This window comes from Camelus bactrianus, chromosome 30, assembly GCF_048773025.1.
Source record: "Camelus bactrianus isolate YW-2024 breed Bactrian camel chromosome 30, ASM4877302v1, whole genome shotgun sequence".
Lineage (NCBI taxonomy): Eukaryota > Metazoa > Chordata > Mammalia > Artiodactyla > Camelidae > Camelus > Camelus bactrianus.
In genome coordinates this window covers 19,984,345-20,008,018 of record NC_133568.1, presented here as the reverse complement: position 1 = coordinate 20,008,018, position 23,674 = coordinate 19,984,345, and the positions used below count along the sequence as shown (strand labels likewise).

The 23,674-nt window shown below is 42.4% G+C and overlaps 1 protein-coding gene across 2 annotated transcripts in view; it reads right to left on the bottom strand.

Moving 5' to 3' along the window:
- ZCCHC2 (zinc finger CCHC-type containing 2) overlaps positions 1-23,459 on the bottom strand; it is a 46,197-nt gene extending 22,738 nt beyond the window's left edge. The window contains exons 1-4 of one of the 2 annotated variants that reach the window (XM_074355430.1): positions 21,952-23,459; positions 7,249-7,360; positions 4,595-4,671; positions 2,244-2,315 (exon numbers count right to left, since the gene is read on the bottom strand). In XM_074355430.1, coding sequence (XP_074211531.1) covers positions 2,244-2,315; positions 4,595-4,671; positions 7,249-7,360; positions 21,952-22,923 — 1,233 coding nt within the window. In that variant the 5' untranslated portion in view covers positions 22,924-23,459. The remainder of the gene's footprint in view (positions 1-2,243; positions 2,316-4,594; positions 4,672-7,248; positions 7,361-21,951) is intronic. The other variant, XM_010961283.3, reaches the window with a different exon arrangement.
- Positions 23,460-23,674: the final 215 nt, after the last annotated feature.

Genomic DNA, 23,674 nt, shown 5'->3' with positions numbered 1-23,674 from the left:
AAGGGATTTGAAAGCGCTGATCTCACACTCACCCTTCACCATAGCAACTGCCAGTGCAGGGAAACAGCCTCCACAAAAGGTAAAGACTGTTGACCATGTGCAGCTTGTTCTGTGGACAGTTTTTGCTCTCAACCTTTGTAGATGATTTTAAAAGGAAGGTAAACAGGAAAAAAGACACATGGTAAACCTGAAAGGATGCTTTATAATCGGCAACTCATTTCTAGAAGTACACTATGTTGCCGATTAATTTCATATAACTTGATAAGGCACTGGTCCTATTGAAAAAACACTATATTCAAACACTGGCTAAGCAGGGGCATCATTAATTACTGTGATTCTTCTAAGTGCTTTATTTACTTGGAGCTGAATTTTGTTTTGTTTTTTTGTTTGTTTTTCTCTTTGGGGTGGGGGGGTGAATTTTTTTAAAGCACACAAGCTTTTAGAAAAACTGTGTGACTGAGAAATGAAATCTGTCAAGACAAACAGCAGCCAAAGCTTAGGGAAATCCAGTAGGAGAGACCATCGGGTGCCCGGCCCCAGGCTAGGGGTCAATCACGTGCTCTTAGCACTAGGGACAGCAGGCAACATCCTGACCCAAACGTGTGAAGTAACTGGCTGTGGCAGGTGGCGGCCGTGGGCCCCGCCACGCCCAGCTCTCCACCACTGCGAGATATCCCAGCCTGCGCTGGGCATGCCCTCAGCTTACCCTCCCACATTAGAATGCTGTCGGGGAAAGAGCAAAAGGAGAAAGGCAAACAAAGCATGTTGCTGTCTAACACAAATGACCCTGTTCAGGATTATCTGCCCTTAAGTGTGATAAATTTATTCAATCAAGAGGCAGAAAAGTCAGAGAAGTAGAAGAGATTTTAACACACTGACCACCATGTCACCCAAATCAGGGTGACAGCTGTGTTTCCTCAGGCACACCTACCTGGTCCACAGCGAGCAATCAGCCTGTTAAAAGCACATGTGTGGGGTGGGGTGAGGTGGGTAGCCCTGCCTAGTTCCTTCAACAGCCCTAGCGGGGCCCGGGGCCCAGAGCCGGCTGCTCCTCTGGGCGCAGACAGCCCTACCCTGGACGCGCACGGGTCCTTTCTCACCACGCTGTCTGAAGCTGACAGATCATCTGCAGATGACCTTTGGTGACTGGAACTTAGTGACCACCCCCATCTCCACATGTAGTTAGGTCACTAGTTTGAAGTGGATGATGGAGTTCTCAGCCCTTAACTGAGAAAGCCTAGTTTAAGTGACAGAAAAATTGAAATATTCAAGTCATCGCTGGGTGTTTTTACCCAGCAGAACTAACACCGACACACCCAACTATGTGTCCCTCAGAGCCCACGTCTCCTGTGCTGCTCAAAGCGCTGCAAGCTGGTGACAAAGTCTCTCTGAGCATTAAGAATGAACAGAGACACATGAGATCTAAAAAGAATCTATTTATGGTGATGTCAAAGCTGACAACTCAAAAACCAACACTGTCCTGACAACTGCAGACGCTATGGTTCAATAACTGTGTCACACCTCTACCCACAAGCTGGTAACTGAGTTGGGAATGTTGTCTGTTTCTGGACGTTCTGCTTTATGTCCCTCTTAAATTTTAAAATAATTTGCTTATTGAGAAATTATAATTTATTGGTTATTAACCATTTAAACTTATTCTCTCCTTTTAATACTTATCTCTACCCACAAAATTTTCAATAAAATAAAATTAGCATAGAAGAAATAAGCAAGAGTCTGAACAAAATAATCTAAGATACCTTTCACCTCTGCATGTTCAATAAGATATTTCCACTATCCCTTATTTCTCAATACTTTGGGATTCTATCATTGGGAGGAGTAAGGGGAGGAGCTGGAACTCAAGGAACAAATGGAGACATATTCAAGGAAGGCCACAGAAGGAGTAGAATGACCACTACTGAATGCAAACAAGCCCTATCCTATTTTGCAGATGACCCTCTCACAGGAAGTCCTCTTGCACACAGCCACCAGCAATACACATCTCAGCAAGGAACCAGGAATAAGGGTCCCCGTTTTTTTTTTTTATGTGGAAAACCATCATTTCCTTATACTGGTAATGCAAGGCAACAAAAAACTGACATCTTCTATAGCTAATGTTCACAGAGAGTTCAAAGCCAACCTCTATATATCTGCTTTAATTTTCCTGGTGTTTGTTTTGGTACTAAGGTTTTTGGATTACGTATATTATGTAAAAATCATTTTAACAACAAAATCTATACTTTTACCTTCAGCAGAAATTCCTGAAGTTCTTGGTGGGTTTTTGTTACTGTTGTGACTGAAAGATCAGACCAATTTACCTGATTAAAAAAACCAAAAAACAAAAAAACACACATATTATATAGTTATTTCTTAGGCAGGCACCAACTAGAACAAAGTTATGTGTAAAACAAAGGGCCTTACTTAAACTTTGTCAAGATTAACAATTAGAAATATAATGTTTATTGTCATAATTTACTCAAAATTATTAAAATTAACTGTAGATTGACATACTGTTCCTTAAAAATTTTTTTTAATAACTCCTTTAAAATCTTTTTTCAAAACAAGCAGTCTTAAAAAATGTGACTGTATTTTAGTAATTTTTCAGAAAGGGAAATGTCTTACATTCCTCTTTGTGAAGCTGTAGGACTCTTAAAATTTAGACACTTTGACAGTACAGATCTATGACCCAAGAAAGCTAAGAATTCTATCTCCTGGAACATATTAAATATACATTCATAAAGAGAAATAATGAGTTTATTGCCCCTCTTTGGTAGTACCATACTATATTTTTATGGAGATTTATGGTTTATGAAGAGATTTCATCTGATTTATCTCAATGTTTTAAAACCCTATTAAGGTAGATGGGGCAGATATGACTATCTCCATTTTCAGATGGAGAAACTAAAACTCAAAAAGCTTAACTTACTTAGATTCAACCCTAAGTAAGCAGAAAGAGCCAGAACTGAAATCCATTTCTGCCTACTTCTTGGATACTTTTAATTCAGTGGACTCGATGGTGGCCCACTAGTAATTTCTACTCTACAGTTATCTGAGCTGAGTAAATACTTGACTATGCTAATCTAAGCCTTACCAACTAATCACACCGTAATTAACCAGAAACTTAAAAATACATACAAAATTTTATCTAGCCACTCTCAGAGCAAATATCCTTATTAACCAGCACATCTTTTAAATGATTTTAAATTACTCAAATGTTCATTAAGCAGCTACTTGCATCAGACACTGTTCTTAGTGAAAAGGATACAGGAGTGGACAAGAGAGCTGCAGTTTCCACTGGCTGAGATCAGAGTCTAGGGCGGGAGACAGATGAGAGCAAATGAACACGCAAGGAACTCCATCTGTGATCAGTCCTCCAAAGAAAATGAACCATGCACAGTGCAGGAGGTGGGAGAAGCACACTAGACGGGAGGCCAAGAAAGACCCCGGAGGAGGGAGCATTTGAGCTGGTCTTTAGGTGGAAGGGACATCAGCTGTGCTATGGTCTGGGGGGAGATCATTCCAGAGCCAGAGGTCAATGAAGGCCTTGAGGAAGGAACAAGCTAAGAGCTGCAAGTGACAAAAGGAGAGCTGGTATAACTGAATGAAGAGAGCAGAGTGTGCTTGTGCCATGTGTTACAAAACGTAAGTGAAACGTGGAAATAAGGACTTGAAATGTACAGACTGAGGCTATTTCTCCCACAAGGCAGAAGCTAGAGTCCTGAAACTCATTCAACAAATGTACTAAGCAAATCAGATATGGTGAAATGTAGAGGATGAAGATTCTGCTCTGAGTTGATAACCTTCTGAAAAGAAAAAAACAAGTAAAAGAATCTGGGAAAGGTATGAAGGTAGTATACCTTGGATGAATGGAGAAACATTCTGTTGGAGGATCAGAAATGACTTCAGGAGAAAAGTACAGCTGAAGTTTGGCAAGCAACACCTTTGGGGAGGAAGTGAAGTGAGGATGCGCAGAAACACAGCATCCTTCCATAAGGCTTCAAGGCGTGTGCAGTCCCACCTTAGAGTGGGAGTGACCCTGAAGCCTGAGCAGGGAGGAAGGAAGACGTGGACGCGGAATCCACATCACAATCAACAGGCAAAAAGGAGAACGAGAACCAGTGCTGGGCCTCTCGGGTAATCGGACAGCTGTGTGAAGGACAGAATGACAGCAGAGCAATCAGAAATAAGAAGGCAAGGCAATGAAGGCCAGGGAATAAAAGCCTCGGAGAAAGGAGAAAAATATCAGGGAAAACAATGCCAGGAAAAGACAATGCCTGTGATCTTGACTTTAAAAAAACTGATGAATGTTTACTTTTCAAAGATATAGCTTACACCTTAAATCTAAGGCTCTTACTTCTTTTTAATAAAACTGTCAGAGTAATTTTAATGTGATATAATTTTTAAAACTTGGCAAACCATGCACTATACTGAAAATGGTACATTCCCTTAATTAAGACAGACATATATGTGTATATATATGTATAGCTTTTCTTAAATTAGCAAACCTGCCATAAGTTTTTCCAAAGATCAATTTTCACTCCTTCCAAAAGATCATTTAACATAGTACGAGATATCTTTTTGGGCGAGAGTAGCTTACTTTGAAGGTGTACTCCCAATTTTTGTCAGCCCTTTTTCTCTGGACTCCTTTCAACATTATCTTCTCAATGTGTACAGCTGAAAGAAAGAAAACATGCTGACTTGTTCTACAGAGACTAGACACACATTTCAGTTACCCAATTTGACAAAGCTAAATGATTAAGCTATTTATCTTCATCTTCACTACTAGCCTTAAGTCATGAAATAAAGCAAAAAAAAAAACCCCAGAAGCACAGCAATATGCTGTCCATCCATGAAGTAATTTTTTTCTTTAGCCATTCAGGATGCTGAGTGCCTAAAGTTGTTTCAAGCACTCTGCTAAGCACCAAAGATAAATAATAAAAGGTGCATGCAGTGAAGATTTATTTTTCTAGATGATCATCTTCCAAACTGTTTAATTCAGATCATCACAAACAACACTTCAGAGTCATTCAATTATTTATGCATAGTAGGTGTAAACAAAAAAAAATTTTTTTTCAAATTAGAAAAAAACCTTTCAAAAGTAATATATAATACTGATAAAAATTTCTTTCCAATTGAGAATTTTAACATTGTTTTTCTCAAACGTGACCCTTAACATCATATAATGGTAATACAAACTTAACATTATAATGAACTATGAAGATTCACTGTAGCAAAATTTTCCACAATTATCATACAGATAAAATAGTGATCATAAATTACATCAGTGGCTTAAGAACAATCACTCTGAATAGAACTAGATAAGATGGTCAGCTTATTCATGAGGTAAGCAAATGTGCAAATCCCCGAACTACACATATCCTTCAATAAATGTTATTACCTTAGGAAGTAAATCTATTTACAAATTGAAAGAGCCTGTCTACTAAGCATGATATAAGGACTTAAGAGAAAAAAAAAGATTGTTGCTCAGAATATAAGAAGAAACAGTAATGAAGATGATAAAGGTCACAGGAAAGAAGTTAGAAAAGTGACTCAACAGATCAGGGTCACTGCTGGATTCAGGGGACAGGAGATGGGGAAGAAAAGGGAAGGACTCATTTTCCCTTAGAGGAAGAAGTTAAAGTAGGTGAAGCAGAATATACAGAGTAACAAAAGTACACAGGAAGAATTAAGATTGCTATAGATCACAGAAGGTGGGCAATGAGAAAGCAGGAAACGTAAGATTACAGAAATTTGCTGGTAAACAGACATTCATAATAAACTAAGGGGATACCACTACCAGTATTTTGTGCCAACTTTCCAAATATGCAGTGTTTGGTGGCTGCAACTGGGCCAATTCCCCCTGGTGGGTGAGAAATGTTAAGGATGCAGACAAAAGAAAATCTCAAAAGCCAGGTGAGAAGCCTGGAACTGTTCTAAACTGCTGCAGTATGATAAAGGCCACAGTGGGGAAGGGAGGGCCTGCTGTTTCCAAAAACCGTTCTAGTAAATTATGTAAAGGATGATGCTATTAAATAAAAACCATCTGAACTAATCAATGTTCAGAAATACGAAGCAGCGCTACTTCTGAAAATCAATGGGCTGAGGATAGGGACCACAGGGGCAGTCGGGGTATGGGAACACGGCTATGGTTTCAGTCTTGACTTCAAGTTATTCCTGCTGTGATCTATCAGAATCAAGATGAGAAAGACAAAGTATGTGGTGGGGAATGGCTGACAACAAGAGATATTCCAACCTTCATAAATTAAAACGGAAAAGCATGAACTATGTACATTTGTTTAAAAATTAAGAATTTAAGAAAAACCATCTGAAGTACCACCTTACAGTTAGTTCAGTTACCATTTTGATAAGATCTTTATTTTTTTTTAGTATCTTTTTTTTTTTTAAAGGACCTTCATTATAAAACCAAATCTGCTTTAGGTTACTGGTATGTTAGTAGCTTCGTTGAAGTCATCTATGATTCAAATAGTTTTAATAGTCTTTAAATAGAAGTGGTAATTATGTAAACTTTTTTTAAACATTAAACATTCACACCTATTTTTCCTCTGTGAAGAAAAATATGTTACACAAAAAGGATTATTACTGGAACTAAAAGGAGACAAAGTGACACCAATTCAAAGCAGTTATAATTGAGTGTGATGCTTACCATGTATCCTCCACCATTCCAAGGCTGCCCAGGCTGCAGTCTACATTTTCCATCTGAATTTTCCCCTCAACACAGGTTAGTGGACTCCCCAGATGTGAAGAGAAGGGAATACCTGAACTCACTTCTTTTCAGGTAGCAATGTCGTTTAACTCCCCCCATCCCACACCCAGTCCTCCTGAAAACTGCGCTAATGCAGAAAGCATGGACTTGTAAGAAATTTCTTCACTCTCTTGCAGTGAACTTCTGTAAAATTATTTTCCTCAGTAGACACTGAGCATATCCTAAGATAAAAGCACTATACTAATAATACTTTGGGAGTAGGTAAAGGTCTCTGCCCTCCAGAAGTGTGCAACCAGATTTAGGACAAGTGACCACAAGGTGGAACCACATAAGCATGGGCTGGGACAGGCCAGGTACCGTGGAGCCAGGGCCCAGAGTGGGAGGACCAGCATTTGAGTCAAACCTAGGACCAGCAGAATTTCTCTACTCCGAAAAAGGAGAAAAAGGAGTGAGGTAACCAATGTTCATAGTACTCTGCAATCTTTCGTGTACAGATGCTTTAAAATTTAGAAAAAAGCACAGCATACCTTCTCGCTGGGTTCTATGAGGTGCCACAGTGAGTCCGTCATGAGGTATTGGGGCTTGTTCTATTAAACTGGCCTCATTACTTTGCATAAAATCACCATGAGTAGAGTTATTCTAGATGAGAAAGAGAGGCACATGTTAATTTATACCATAGACTAAGAGTAGTGAATGCCACAAAAACAAACTAGATTAAAGTCATACTTTTACTAGCAGTTACTTTAATAGCAATTTTTAGAGATCAAATAGGTGGTGACACATTAAGAGCAGAAAGGTGCAGTGTCAGAGCAGCAAGGAAAGTTGTGTTAATATTTATCTTTATTTAATGGTAATATATCATCAATTATTTTCTGTCCCAGTTTTCTTGGGACATACAGCAAACTGCTATGCAGAACTGCCAATGATGTCAAACTCTGTAACAGTGAACCAGGAACAGAGAAACGCACATAAAGAAGATGGTACCCTTTATGCCATTCCCCATATGTAAGGGCATTTGTATTTTTAATATTATGATGCAGTTTTTACTCATTACTTGGTTTCAGTGGCAGTCTAACAAAGATATTTTGTTAGGAAAAAGTTTTTTAAAAGGTATCATCATGAATACGTGCTAAATCTTTCTAGACAAGAATGTGTGTGGACTGGGTACTCTAAATTGGAGTTTGCTCAGCCAATCATTACCATTAGTAAACAAGTAAGTTTTACCCCTAGAACTGCTGTTTCCAGTAATGACGAGTAATCTCACACACACCTCTCGGAATTCAAGCACTGTCATGTATGTATCGTTACCATAACCCACAGGGTAAGTCGAAAAATAAAACAACCTTCACCTTATCCCCCTTCATGTTCAGAATCTCAAAACACTACTTAGACCAAAATTATCTCAACTTCAGGAACCAACGACAATTTTATAAATTGCAATAGATAATACACATTTTTAAATTGTATAAAGAAATGAAGTAAACAGAAGACCCTAAACTTTCCAAGAATCCTAAATTTACAATATTTTGTTCTGTAGTTTAACATGCATCCTGGCCTAACAGTGAGTACGGGCCGCCAGTTGATGGCTCTATTTCTGGGAATAAGGTATCGTATTAGATAGATACTCTTGGGAACTAAGCTTCAGCCTTCTAGCGTGTCTTCTTAAACCAAGGAAGTAAAGACTGTCTACACAGAAATACTTAACAAGAAGGAGAGTACTGACCTCTGAAGTCAACATCCAACTTTTGAATGGCATTCACCAATTTTCAGTATTACTGATTTTAAACAGGTGGACATAGGAATTCTTCTAACAATAACAGAATCATGTATTTCCTATGCAAATCAAAACTACAATGAGGTATCACCTCACACCAGTCAGAATGGCCGTCATTCAAAAATCCACAAATGACAAATGCTGGAGAGGCTGTGGAGAAAGGGGAACCCTCCTACACTGCTGGTGGGAATGCAGTTTGGTGCAGCCACTATGGAAAACAGTGTGGAGATTCCTCAAAAGACTAGAAATAGACTTACCATATGACCCAGGAATCCCACTCCTGGGCTTGTATCCAGAAGGAAATCTATTTCAGGATGACACCTGCACCCCAATGTTCATAGCAGCACTATTTACAATAGCCAAAACATGGAAACAGCCTAAATGTCCATCAACAGGTGACTGGATAAAGAAGATGTGGTATATTTATACAATGGAATACTACTCAGCCATAAAAACTGACAACATAATGCCATTTGCAGCAACATGGATGCTCCTGGAGAATGTCATTCTAAGTGAAGTAAGCCAGAAAGAGAAAGAAAAATACCATATGAGATCGCTCATATGTGGAATCTAAAAAACAAACAAACAAAAACAAAGCGTAAATACAGGACAGAAATAGACTCACGGACAGAGAATACAGACTTGTGGTTACTGGGGGGTGGAGGGTGGGAAGGGATAGCCTGGGATTTCAAAATTGTAGAATAGATAAACAAGATTACACTGTATCGCACAGGGAAATATACACAAAATGTTACGGTAACTCACAGAGAAAAAAATGTGACAATGAGTGTGTATATGTCCATGAATGACTGAAAAATTGTGCTGAACACTGGAATTTGACACATTGTAAAATGATTATAAATCAAAAAAAAAAAAAAAGAATCATGTATTTCCTAACCTGGACCATATAATCATTTACTGCAAGGTAATACAACCACATTGGCCTAAAACTGTTGTTTAAGTACTCCAAAAATCAATATAAATAAAGCACTTGTAATCCTCTCAAATATCTGTGTTAATTGGAAGTGTAGTTGAATAAGTCAACCATTTCTTACAGAATATTTTCCACATTGTTCATATGCGGTTCATAAATTAAAAGTAACACACAGCTTCAAATATAAATGAATGCAAAACATGTAAATAAACAAGTTTTCATTAGAGAAATGCAAATCAAAACTACAATGAGATACCACTTCACACCCATTAGGATGGCTATTTTTCAAAAAAACAGACAGCGAATACTGGTGAGGATGTGGAGAACCTGGAACCCCTGTGCATTGTTGGTGGGAATGTAAAACACTGGAGCCACCATGGAAGACAGTCCTTAAAAAAATAAAATCATTACATGATCCAGCAATTCTATTCCTAGGTATAAACCCAGAAGAATTGAAAGCAGGGACTCAAACAGATAATCAGTACTCCAGTGTTCATAGCAGCATTATTCACAATAGCCAAAAAGTGGAAACAAGTCAAATGTCCGCTGATGGACAGATAAATAAAATGTGGTAGATATATAACTATTATTCAGCCTTAAAAAGGAATAAAATTGACACATGCATGAATCTTGAGGGCATTATGCTAAGTGAAATAAACCAGGCACAAAAGGACAAATACTGTATGATTACACTTACATGAGGTCCTAGAGCAGGCACATTGATAGACAGCAGAATGGTGGCTACCAGGGGCTGGACAGATGGGGGAATGAGGAGTAGCTGCTTAACACGTTAATCGCTACATCACCCAAATCTGGGTGACTGTTGTGTTTCCTCAGGGGCCCCGTCACCCACATATGGGTGTTCTGGTCTATGGGCTTCCTTCATCCAATTATGCAGAATTTATTCTGAATTTATTGTACAGAATGATATTCCAAGAAGAAATAAAGCTGTAAAGAGGTTGAAAACTGAAAATAAGAAATTAAAAAAAAATCCACTTATACTGGAAAAACTGAATTATAAGCACATATATCATTAGTGTGTTGCACTGTGGTGAATGAAGTGTGAGTTTGGGCCCCGCAGAAAACACACCTGATCCACATGGGTGATCAACGTGTTAATGGATACACAGGTTCAGTTTGGGATGAAAGAAAAGTTCTGGAGATGGATGGTGGTACAACAATGTGAATGTACTTAACGCCACTAAACTGCTCAAAAAAGGTTAAAATGGCAAATTTTGTTACATATATTTTATCACAATAAAAAATAAAGAAAAATAATCTTATCTTGCTGTCTCCATAAAATTACATTGAAGCAACTGTGAGAAAGTTGTTTGTTTTCCAATCAAAATCACATGTCTGAGGTGGGAGGGTATCGCTCAAGTGGTAGAGCACACGCTTAGCATGCACAAGGTCCTGGGTTCAATCCCCCAGTACCTCCTCTAAAAATAAATAAATAAAACTTGATTACTCCCCCCTCAAAAAAAAAAAAAAGAAAAAAAAGTTTTAAGAACACAATTTAACTGTCAAGTAAAAAGCCTCCTGGTTTAATATTGTAGGCAGAAAAATGTAATTTAAGTTTCTATTCAAGGACCTTCGTTCATTAACCCATGAAATAACTACTACTTAAGTTTTCTCTCCATGTATCAATGTGCTAAAATCATTTAAGTTTAGAAACTATAAAATTTTTAATTTATTAATTTAACAAAAATTTAACCTAATGCCTACTGAACTTTCGATCAGGATCACAGTGTTTACCAGTCCCAACAGTGAACGGCTGTCAGCCCGGTCATCTCCCGCTACCTGTCGCGTGTGCTTTGTGTAGGGGAACGTGCCATAAAATCTGAAAAGTGGTTTAACGGAATCGTACAGGAAGGAATTATGCCCACTTGCTCTATTAAGTTCAGATTTCCATGCAAATGCGATACAGATGACATGCCGGAATTGGTATTTTACAAAGGCTAGTTAGATGAAAGTGTGAAGACTAAATGAAAAGTGGCACTTCTCTGCTTGGATTAAGAAGATGAAGTTTAAAAATTCTAAGCCTGCAAAAATGTGCACAGGAACAAAAAACATTAGTATGTGTGCGCCCTTCTCCTTTCGGTAACTCACGTGAGTACATCAAGCCTTTTCTGACCTATGGCATGCTCCTGGTTAACTCAGATCCATGTGTCATGTAACATACCTCATTCATTCTAGAGACTGCTCAGACTTTCCTTTGACATATGTAGATCTCTTAAATGTGGGGAAAGTTCATGAAATAGTCAAGTGACTGGACAATCCGAAAAAGACTCTTCTCTGAAAACATATCATGAGAACAAATATCACACTGGCTTCATTTCACTTTAACAAGGGTCAACTTGTAGATGGAGTTTATTTTAGCTCATCTACCAATGTTCTACATGTTTCCTCTAGTCCTTTGAGGCAGATTGTAAATTTTAAAATACCAAGACATTCCCTCTTAAAAAAAAAGTGAAAATTAAGAGTTATAGGGTTTTTTTTTTTTAACTAAATTTATTAACTTCCTCAGGAGTTTTTACACTCATCAAATGAGACTTACAATTCAACATTAGAATATAACAACAACATCCTATTAAGATTTTGCGTTAAAGATAGCCAAAATACTGCAATGAAAGGTGGATCTAATCCCCCAACCCATGGATCTGGGCTGGCTTTAGAGACTTGCCTGACCAGAAGAATGGGATGGAAGGGATGTTCTGGGACTGCTGCAGGGTAGGTCATAAGAAACCCTGGAGTTCTGAGCCAGCACGAAAGTGCAATCCCCTAAGGCTGCTGAGAGAGAGAGACCATACAAAGAGAGGAAGGGGGAGAGAGGGGGCCTCCAGTCCCCAGCCACGCCTCCAGACATACTGGAGCAGAGACAAGTCGCCCTCACTGTTAGTTACCCACCCATCTAAATTCCTTGCCCACAGAACTATGAGAAAGAACAATAAAATGGTTGCTGCTTTAAGCTACTAAATTTGGGGGTAATTTATTACAGTTAAAGATTTTAAATTATCTTCTTTAAATAACCAGGGTTGCACCTAAGACATACTATTTAAGAAAGATTCATAGAAAGTCTTGCTTTTGAATGTCAGAAAACGATTCATTATTAGAAACATTACTGAGATGTCAAATTTCATCTATTTTGGTGGAAGAGGAGGGAAGAAGCTGAGAGCTTAAGAATTAACTGTCTCTTTGAGAGGATGTGGTAGAAAGGCAGGCATTTATCTCATCTTTACTCAATGAAAAGCATAACCTAACTGAAAGCAAAAGCCTTGAATCTACCTATAGCATCTGATTAAGGCAAGTTCTAGTGTGAGAAGAAACATAGATGGTAAATGTATTAAAGTTATGCTGTAAACAACAAAACTGACCCAACAGTGCAGAAAGGAGGGAGACCAACACATCAGCAGCTCAGAAACAGCATGCCGTGGATTTCTGCTCTGACCGTGATGAACTCACTTCCTGTGTAATTTACTGCTTAGTTTAACTAGAAATGTGTACCGTATAAGGTGATTCGGTAAGGCGAGTGGGGAAAATCCTATCTTAAAAGCGTTGGTAAATGCACTCTAGCTATTGAATGGGGTTGGGGGGCTAAACAATTTACTGAATCCGTGTACACACTCTGCCATCCCAGCCCACAGACCAGACCTGGCTCTGCAAGTTCCTCTTAACATGACATCCGTGAACTGTGGTTACCTGTGCAGAGCAGGGGTAGGCTGGAACTGGGCAGACAGGACAAGATGGGAGTCGAAGACTTGATTGACTATAATGTTTTGTGTATTTTAGGGAACTCTGGATTTATTACAAATAAAAAAATTAAAATTGTTGATGTCATTGGATGCACAATCAGGGAAGACCTAGCAGAAGAATGCTGAAATGAAAGCCTACTGGGACGAGGGGACGAGGGGATGGGGTGGGGGGGTAGCGGGGAGGTAGAGGATGAAAGAGAAGTGAGGGCAGCAGTTTTTACCCAAGAACTGGACGGGATGTTTTTTTCCCCATGAAACTCCCTTTGTGTTTCTGCTCTTTGAACCTCAGTAGCACCATGTGTAGTTGACAGATGGACTGGTAAAAAATATAAGTGTACTGGAGCACAAAACTACAGTATAGAATGTGGGGAGAGGGAGTGGTAATGGCCTCTCAGACTAGACCAAAGCTGGGGCCCCCCTCCTTAGCACCAGCATCTGTGTTTCCATTATGAACCTTCGGCTCTCCTCTCATAGAAGGGAAAAGATCTCTTCTCTTACCCTGACTGCTGCATCCCTGGGCCAGCAGCCTCTAGATTTTTAAATTCCCACTTTGCCAGAATGTTTCTGGGTGAGGGGAGAACACACCCACGAGCATGAATATAGGAGGATCTAGCGAGGTGGTGTCTCTCTTCCTCAGCCCACATATGACCGAACTGCCCTCTCCTACACAGCCCACCCCACAGGAGATGAGAGCAGAGGACGCCAAAGGTCTTGGTCACAGGTGAGCCCGACAGCCAACGGCACTGCAGGGACTTCTGGCTCCTGCAGCAGACCCACAGCCTTCACCCCCAGCGCAGAAATGTTCCTAGAACCACGTAGAAACTGTAGCTTATGAAGGATCCTTGACAGCAAGTGATTTATAGGTTGGTATGTATCAGTGCTGGGAAACATTGCATTAGGACTTGTGTTTAATGTCATCTAGTAGAAAAGGCACCTTCCCCAAACTAACAAGACCGCTCAACATCACCCTCCCATCGGGCAGCCTCTCTGTAAGGAACTCTTTCTTGAGGAAGTCTTCTCCAAACACCACAGCATTTTGGTTCACATGCGACCATGTTGTTCCTTCCAGGAACACTAGTGAATTTCAATCATCTGATATCCAAAACAAAAATCAATTGTACTGCAGGAACATTACGTTTCTTAACTATCCCAATTTAGACATTCCAAACAAGAAACATAAAAACTCTGCAACTCTTTTAGATTATAAACTGCTCATTTCAGTGACCAAAGGTTTTAACTTTCTGACCCTAAGCTAAGCAAGGTACCGTCTCAGTTGTGCACCTGACTCCTGCCACCCCTCAAGCAAATTACAGACTGGAGATCTACACTAGACAACAGTAACTACAACTACCCAAACAAAATAAGGCAGTTTGTGGTTTGTGACTTTTCCATCCCATCAAAACATCACCCATAGGTTTGCAGCAATGTGTACCCCGACACACACCAAAGCTTAATTTACGGAGTAGAGTACACACGGTCTGATTTTGAAAGAAAAATTAGTAAGCATAACCAGTCATCATTCACTCATTGAGGCTTCAGTTCAAATCCATACCGTTCCATGCTTTTTACCTAAAGAAACAACTCTTTCTATTATTTCCACATGGCTGCAAATATTCTTATAAAGTAGCTGATAATTCATACAAGACCAAAAAAAAAAAAAAAAATCACTGCCTGATGTACTTTGCCTTACAGCAGCTCATCAAAATGGTATTTTTCAGAGCTATATTTGAAATATCCTAAGCATAGGAAATTTTGACTGAGTAATTATGATATATGCAATGCTGACAAAAAAAAATGAGACATGATCCCTGAGCCTTTGGGGAACTTAAAATCCAGGAGAGAAGGTCAACTGTATAAGTTAAAAACAATTCAAAATAAAATTTAAAAAAAAACAAAAACAGAAAAAAGAATTATAGGTTAAGTACCAAAACTGTTACACAGAATATACACACTACTTGAATGCAGAGGCAGCAAAGAATCTTGGGAGAAGACAACCACAGGGACAATTTCAAAGAAAATCATGCAAGAGGTGAGGGCATGAGCCAGCCATGAATGAATGACGGGATGTGAGAAGACAGACCAGAGGAAAGAGAGTAAGTCTAAAGACCTATTAGAGACGAGCTTCCATCAGTCACTGCAAGAAAAGATGATTGATAAAACTAAGTACTGCTTTAGGAAGATGTATCTGGCAGTGGTGTCCAAGGGAGGGCTTAAAGCACGGCAATTAGGAATCAAGTCCCAGAAGAGAATGGTGTCAGCAAGGATGAGGAAAGGTGAATTTAGGATATGAGGGAAGGAGAGGATTAAGGTTATCAAGCAAATCAGAGTGACTAGAAATGTAATGGTACCACTGAGAGAACTGGATGAGTCTGGAAGATTTTGTGTGTGTGTGATCAGTGATACATTCTTTTCAGATATTAATTTTAATGACAGTGAACATGACAGGAAGACCATACACAAATTTTCACTGGTTCCCACAGCAATCTGTCTGCAACCTGTTTCTTTCATCTGACCTTCAAGACCCTCTGTAACCCAACCCCTATTATCTCTTCAGACTTCTCTATTTCTCTTCATCCACTGCAACCGAATTGTGCTATCCATCCATTCCTGGATCAACAGACAGAGCGGTTGACCTACCTCACTTATGTTTACCAAGCATTTTCACGTACATGATCAGGCTCATTTTCACAGCAGTTCTGTGTAATAAATGGTGATGACATCCTTATTCTACACTGAGCAGTCTGATACTTGAAAAGACGAAGTGACTTACCAAAGTGACCTCTTCAAAACCTACATCTGACCTCAAATAAATTATTTCTTGAATGAGCATTAAACACATCTAATGAGCTAAGACACTGAGAAGAGAATTAAAGCCAAATGTTCTCTGGAGCAAAGGAACAGAAGGAAACGGACTACTAAGCGCCCAGCAGCTCTGTCACCTGTAACGTAAACACCCGATTAGGCACTTCCCTTCCAGAGTGGCTGTTTACGCAGACTGGATGAAGGAGGCCACGTGACAAAGCATTCTCCGTGAGGAAAAGGAGCCCTGTTACGACACGGTCCTCCATAATGCAAAGTAGAGTTGATACAAGTGAAGCTCAGTCGGCTTAGAGGGTAGTGCAGGCTTTTTATTTTGCTTCTCTTATTAAAAAAATTTTTAAGCGTAATATTTCTCAAGGAAGAACAAAAATATTAAATAAGCTTCAAAGTCAGCCAATTTAAAAGCTTCTATAAAAAGGTATAAAAATGTTTTAATTATCCATGGATTCCAGTCTGTGCGCTGAACTAATGAAAAACTACGTAACTTAACAAAACTGCAAAATATCTTTAAATTACAGACTAGTTTCCTAGCTAAATGTGAAGATTTTAAGTACATTATGGTTGCGTGGGAGTTCAGGATAACCAAAATTAGAAATATTTTCTCCATTCCCATTCCCAAGTCCAATATAGGAAAATACATATTTTAATGATATGTAACCCAGAGAAATGCTTTCTTTGGGCTTATTTTATCTGTAGCATATCAGATCTTTACAGTGCAAGAACAAAAAAATTGCCCCAAATAAATGTGTCTCAAACATCAGCTTAATATCTGTCCTTCCTAAACACCAATCAATTTACAAGTATGGCAGTAGAGAACAATATAGAAAATACTATATACCATATGGACTTTTATTAAGTTAAAAAAGAAAACCTACTCTTGAAAACAACTGATCTAACAATGTGAATGGTTGCATCTTAGTGGAGAATAAAAATGCACTGAACACTCTCAACAGAGAATTTGTGCTCAAAACACTATATAAATTATTTTGCATCTTATCTCATTAACTAAATCACCATTACCTTAAAAAGAAGTTATCCCCATTTTACAGATAAGACTGAGGCTGAGGGATTTAAGTGGCCTGGTTAATATCACAAAGCAAGTGGCAGAGCTGGAATTTAAGCCTTCAAGTCTAGTGCTCTGCTAAATTCTTCAAAGTCTTTGAAAGCCTTTATAGCACAGTTCCTGTCCCCTATCCCACAAAACAACCACAAAAAGTAATTTTTTTTAAAAGGGGATACATATTACATTAGTTAATTTGCAGAAAAGTAGTTAATAGTATATTAGCTTATGGTATAAGTGAGACTCCCCCTGAGTTCTTACCTGAGAAAACCACTGCACAGAAAAAAATGTAAGTAACTGGGGGATGATGCCCAATAGCTCCCATTGCTACTAAAATAATCACTGCTTAACTGGGATCTTCTAAAAGCCTCTTCTAAAAGGCATTTATTAACTGAACTGCTTTTATTTTTGCTGTAGCCAAACCAACTTAAAATTTCCCATAAAGGTCACAGCTAGTTCTGCTCCCTGCTCTCAATTTGTGAGACGCTATACCCACTACTCTACCACCTTTCAAACAAGGCTTCACCTGTATGGAAAACTGCTAACATTTATCGAAGATCATGTATCAGACATCGTTCTACAAGTACTCATTCATTTAATCCTCACAACCTAACATAAGTACTGTTATTATTCCTCCAGTAGGAGTGAGGAAAGCCTCAGACAGAGCCCACTGCTCCAGGGATACTATTAACTATAAAATCTCCCAGCAGTGGACAACAAATTAAATAAAGATATTTATTACTGTGAGTATTACAGTTGTTCTTTTTAAAAGTCATTTTCAGAAAGCATCTTTTTAGTGCCTAATACACTAACAACTGAAATCCTGATCACTAACCTCCTCTCTCATTTTCAAGTCACAGCTCTCACTAGGATTCCAGTTGCCACATACACATTATCTTACAATAAGAGCATTTATGCTAAGACTTCTGAAAAGAGTTTGCTTCTTTAGGCCCCAACACTACTAATACATGATCTGTTTTATTAAAATGAGTTGAGATACTTGGTCTGTCAAACACAATATAGCTAATTAACCTATGCTATGAGAAAGTAACAATTTTGCAAAGTTGTCTTCTTTAGTACCTTCATTTTTTTTTAAGTAAAGGGCCCATGGTCACTTAATTTTTGTGAGTCCAAATAACACTAAATAAGTACTATCTACTATATTAATACTATCAAAACTTCCCAGTTGCTGTTTTTAATTCAAACATTAGTACTATTTGCCAAGCAACTAAGTTTTGAGGATACTGAAAACAATCTCCAAAGAAATGTGGCCATACCAACGACATTAACCACTAACCACTATTACCACAGGACATCCGTTTTATGCCTTTTTTTACCTTTGTGTTGCTAACTGGGGGCTAAATCTCCAAAACCAGAATATCTATTTTCATAAAGTGTCTCTAAGCATGCAAAGATAGGAAGCTTAGCTGTCTTTTTCATCTTTTCAATGTAACAGCCACAAAACTAGCATCTTTTAAAAACAGTAAATCATTAAATATTTAACTGAAAACTAATACATTAGTTTTTTGTTGCTACTGTTAATACATCATTCACAGTTTGTATTCCTAGTAACATGGGGCCCCCATTTTTAAAACCATTTTTTTTCCAGCTATGATATATACGCAGTCCACAACTTTATTAACACAAAATCACAAAGGTCCTAGGACACTGTCAATGTGTATTTTCACTACTGCCCACTGGGCTGTTTGCTGAATTTTGCCCAGGTGACCGGCAGTCCACTGCAGCTGTGAAGCAAATGAACTTTATGCACAAGTCTAAAAGCAATGCCGACATTTCAGCTGTAATTCAATGTAACATTTACTCTAAGATCATTCAAATCATGTAGGAAAACTAAAAGAATGCCACTTTTAAAATCGTCTCCATTTTTCTAAAATGACCTAGTTACTATACTCAAGCGGTAAATCCGAGGACTTGTCACTTCAACTATTAACACTGTAACCACGCTGTCTGTAAACAGTTGCTGGGCCTAGGCAGCTTGAAAGCTTACAATCGGTATAAAATTCACTTTAAAGCACAAGTTCTTCCTGTAAACTTTGTTAGTTTTAAAAAATTTTTGTTTACAGAGAAGCTGCTTCATATTATGTAGTGGGTACAAGTCTTGAAAAAGCCAGAAACACTATTCTGGGTTAGTATTAATATACTTTTACCGTAAGAGTAAATTAAAACACAATTACTAGTTCTGCTCCATCCACTTAGACAGCAGTTAAGAAACAGAAGTATTTTCAAGCAATTAAAGTTACATGTATGTGTCTAAAAGGTCACTTCCGGTGCAATAAAAGGCTGCCACACGAATTTCCTTTTGTCATCCCCAGAGTACGCCGCCCGCAAGGCTCTTCACGCGGGTGCCGCGCGCCCGCCTCGCCCAGAGGCCGAGGGAACCCCCAGCGCGGCGCGGCCGGAACTCAGACCGCCCTCCCGGGGGCGGGACCAACGCGCCAGTCACGTGGGCAGCGCGCCGCCGCCATCTTGCGGGGCGGGGGAGGGGAGGAGCCCCGCAGGCCGGGCTCCCAAGTCGCCGTCTGCCGGTCCGCGCGGTGTGGGTCCGCCGCGGCGCGTCACCGCTGGGCCCTCCGACGCGCTCCGGCGCCTCCCTGTAGACTCCGAGGTGGGCGCTCCCTCGCGGGACAGTTGCGCTGGAGTGCAGCGAACTGGGATTAAAATCAATCCAGCCCACCAGTCGCCTCGAGAGTGACAGCCTGGGAGCAACAAGATCCGCGGAAACGTCGTCAAGGCCAGAACAAGTCACAGCTGAGGGCCTTGGATTCCACGCTAAGAAGCAGAAAGTGCGGGGTACTAACAGTTTAATGAGACGTAAATGATGTGTTACGGTAACCCCAAAGAATTCCTGGAGAAAAAAGTTCATCACACCACAAGTGTCTAGAAATAGCCTTCAGCATTCCCAGTAGTACGTGTATCCCCTAAGATTTACTCTCCCACTTCAACTGATGGCCACAGCACAGGGCACTGCCTGAGAAGTAATGATGTGCTGAAATTAATGGCAGGATGCCCAGTCTCACTCTGTCCACTCTTCTCAGCACTCACCGGCTGCCAGACAAGGCCACACATTGCGGTCAAGATAAAAATCTCATTACTGTGGTTTGCATGCACCTCTCCCCTTCGTCTAGTCACCTTCCAACACTCGCATTATAAGCAAAATTTAAAGGAAAAAAAAAAAGACTCCTAGCAGTTAAAATCAGAAATCGGTTATCCCTGTAGGAATAGGTATTCCAACCTATTAATTAATAATAGAAATTACATAAACTGCTCCACTGTGGAATATTTTCATCTACAATCTAAGGTTATCTTAACAATATATACAAGAAATTAAAAAGAAATACGTATTTCTCCCGAGTTCAGGCTTTCTTCTCTAATAGCAGTGGCACATCAGATTTTTTGGAATTATTTTAGTGAGTAGGCTGAAGAGTGGCAAAGGCTTTTACCATCAGTATATACAGTTGCATGCTAGTAGTAAATAGATACTGGAAGATAATATTTCAAACTCACGAAGAAAACTCTAGGTACTAGCCTTACTACATGTGAGTTTGATAAAATATGTCCTAAAACGTGAGTTAGTCATTTCACCGAAGATTCATTTTCAGAAGGAGGAGCTCAGCCTAGATTATCCCTAAATCCCTTCCAGCCCCCAAAGTCCTTTGATTCTATGGGTACTGAGTCCACACCACCATTAGAGAAATACAATGCCCAGTTTCAGTTCCAAGGTATTGAATGATAGAAGTTATATAAGATGAATTAACTCTCAGGCAAGGAGTGAAAAAAAATCCCGCTTTCCAATATATCATGGTGAAGATCACCTAAATTGAAAAAGCATAGCATTCAAATTAATACCTCTTAAGTAATCGTGAGCCACGAAAAAACTGTAGTTTTAACTCTAAATGAAAGCTACTACTCCATTAAACCATCACACTCAAAGACTTTATATTGGGCCTCGGTTATTATCAATTGCTTTCGTGGCTATATAAAATTTTTCTTTAATGCTTGCGACAAGTTACTCATCTGAATTCTCGTCTACAACATTTTGGTGCTTAATTTTTTAGAAAACATTTATGCTTACAGTAGTGGCCCAACAAACATCTCTGGACCCAAATCTGTAGGCACGACTCAAGCCCATAGAAAGCAGGACATGTCAGAGGTAAAGGGCATACCCAACCGGCCCTAGGAGAGCTTTCTTTACCCAGACAACCTGCGCTACTACTTTTCTAGTGAGTCATTTCGCGGCTCTCCACATCTGATTTTTTTCTGAGAACATGAAGTTCTCTAAGCAGGAATCAGAAAACTCTACGACCCCTTTTAACTCAGGCATACACTGAGCGAAAAGCGTCCCTTTGTGTCAAAGACAGGACAACACGCCGGGAGCGCACCTTTAGGACATCTCACCCGGGGTAACGCAGAGCTTTAAAACGTGTGACCAGCGCGCCAGACGGCAAGACAGGGAAGATTCAGCCCGGGGCCAACACACAGGCTCCCCCAGCGCTTAGCCTCTCCCAGCATCTACAGAGATGCTCAAAGCCAAAAAGGTCCCGAGATCCTTCATCCGAGAGGGGAACCGGGCTGAGAGCTCCATGTTTTCCGTGGCAACTTCGGCACGGAAGAGACTTCTAGAGCATTCTGTTATGGCGGGTGTCTGTGTGTGCATATTGGGGGGGGGGGGGTAGTGGAGGGGGAAGAGGTGAGAGGAACTGGGCGACCCAGCAAAACGAAGATCCGTACTACCGGGCTGGGAGCCTGAAGTGAGGATCCCGAGCCACCTGCGCCGGGGTGAGGCTCGGACAGGGGGTTCCGAAAGCCAGGCCTGGGAGGCCGCCAGGGCGGTGACCGCACCGCGGACGCAGGGAGGCTGGCGCGCCTTACCTGGGCCCGGGGGCCAGCAAAGTTGCACGGCTCCGCCTCCACCTCCGCGTCCTCGGGGCCCCCGCGGAGCGCCGCGCGGAGCCTCTCCAGGTGCTCCCTCAGGGTGACCCGCTGGTGGAAGGAGAAGGCCGGGTGCAGCGAAGCCATGGTGAAGAGCAGCAGCAGTTCCTCCTGGGCCCTGAAGCCCAGCCCGCCGCCGGGCCACGGCTCGGCGCCACTACCTTCCGGGCCGGAGCCGTCCTTCTCGGCGTCCTCCTCGCCTTCGCCGTCTTGGCCGCGCTCGCCGGGCTCGTCCTCCGCGCCGCCCCGCGAGCCTTCGCCCCGGGCCGCGCGCAGGCTCTTGAGCACCGAGTCCACCTGGGGCAGGAGGCGGTGCAGGCGGCTGGCGGCCTCACGGTTCTCCGAGCCCAGCAACGCCAGGTAAACGATGAGGCGCGAGCGCACGGCAGGCTCTCGGAAGTCGGCAAGTGGCCCTGGGTCCGAGAGGCCGTTGGCCTTGGCCTCCGAGTCGCGCAGATAGTGGTAGTCCTTGCGCGCCAGGTCCTCCAGGCACGAGCCGAGGAAGCGCAGCTCCAGTGGGTTGCACAGGTCCAGCAGCCCGCACATGAACTCCAGGCGCTGCGCCGAGCCCAGCACCAGCCCGAACCACTCGTACACCCGCTCCTGCTCACGCAGCGCCGCCGCGGGCCCGCCGCCGCCTCCGCCGCCGCCCGGCATGCTCGCCCCCGCCGCCGCTCCGCCAGCAACAGGCGGCCCGAGCCCCCGGGGCGGCGGCGGCGGCGGCGGCGGCGGCGGCGGCGGGGGACCTCGCGGCTGGCCCGAGAGCGGCGGCGGTGGCGGCGGGGGGCGGCAGTCGCGGCGGCGGCGCGGCGGCGCCTTCGCGCCCGGCCGCGCGTCCGCCTCGGGCTCCTCCGCCTCGGGCGGCGGCTCCGCGGGGTGCGTCGGCTTCAGCGGCAGCTTCATCCTCAGCATCCTCGGCTAAAGCGGCGCGGACATGCGAGCGGGGGCGGGCGGGCGGGAGGGGCCGGGAGGAGGGGCCGGGGTCGAAGCGGCGGCGCGGCCGTCAGGAGCAAGGCCCCTCCATGCCGCTGGGGGAGGGCCGGGGCCAGGGGCGGGTCTCGGCCGGCGAAGGGGGCGGCGGCCGGTCGGCGGGGTAGCTGGCGTCGTCTTCCCGGGCCGGAGGCGGGGCGTGCCCGCGGCGGCTCCTCCCCCTGGGCTCAGCGCCGGCTCTGGTAGCCCAGGTGCTGGTGGGGGCAAGCGACCAAGCGTGTCCTCCTTCCACCTCCCTCTCTCCTGTCGTCCGCGCTGGGTTGAAGCGGCTGCGTCTGAGCGGTTCCCCCGCGAGCCGGTGCGGACCGAGCGACTAGAAGAGGAGAAGCGACCGGGCCGGGCGGAGACGCTTGCGGGCTCCAAGCAGACACTTCAACCAATCAGCAGCCCCAGCCGATGATTGCGTAGAACTCCCCGCCCCCGGGACCCGCCTCTCTCCAAGAAGCCACGCCCAACTGCTATCTAGCTGCCTTCCCTCTCTGCGGCTTCCGCGCGGTCCTAATGTGTGGTGGTCCCTTGAGGGTTGGGGCGGTGGGGTGGAGGACTTGGTGGGACTGTGCGGCGGAGGCTAGGTGCACCAGAGCGCGGCGAGGAGCGTGCGAGACCCGCGTATGAGGAGGGAAGTGGGGAACTGAACCTTTCCCAAGGGCCCGAGCCCGGCTTTTGACAACTC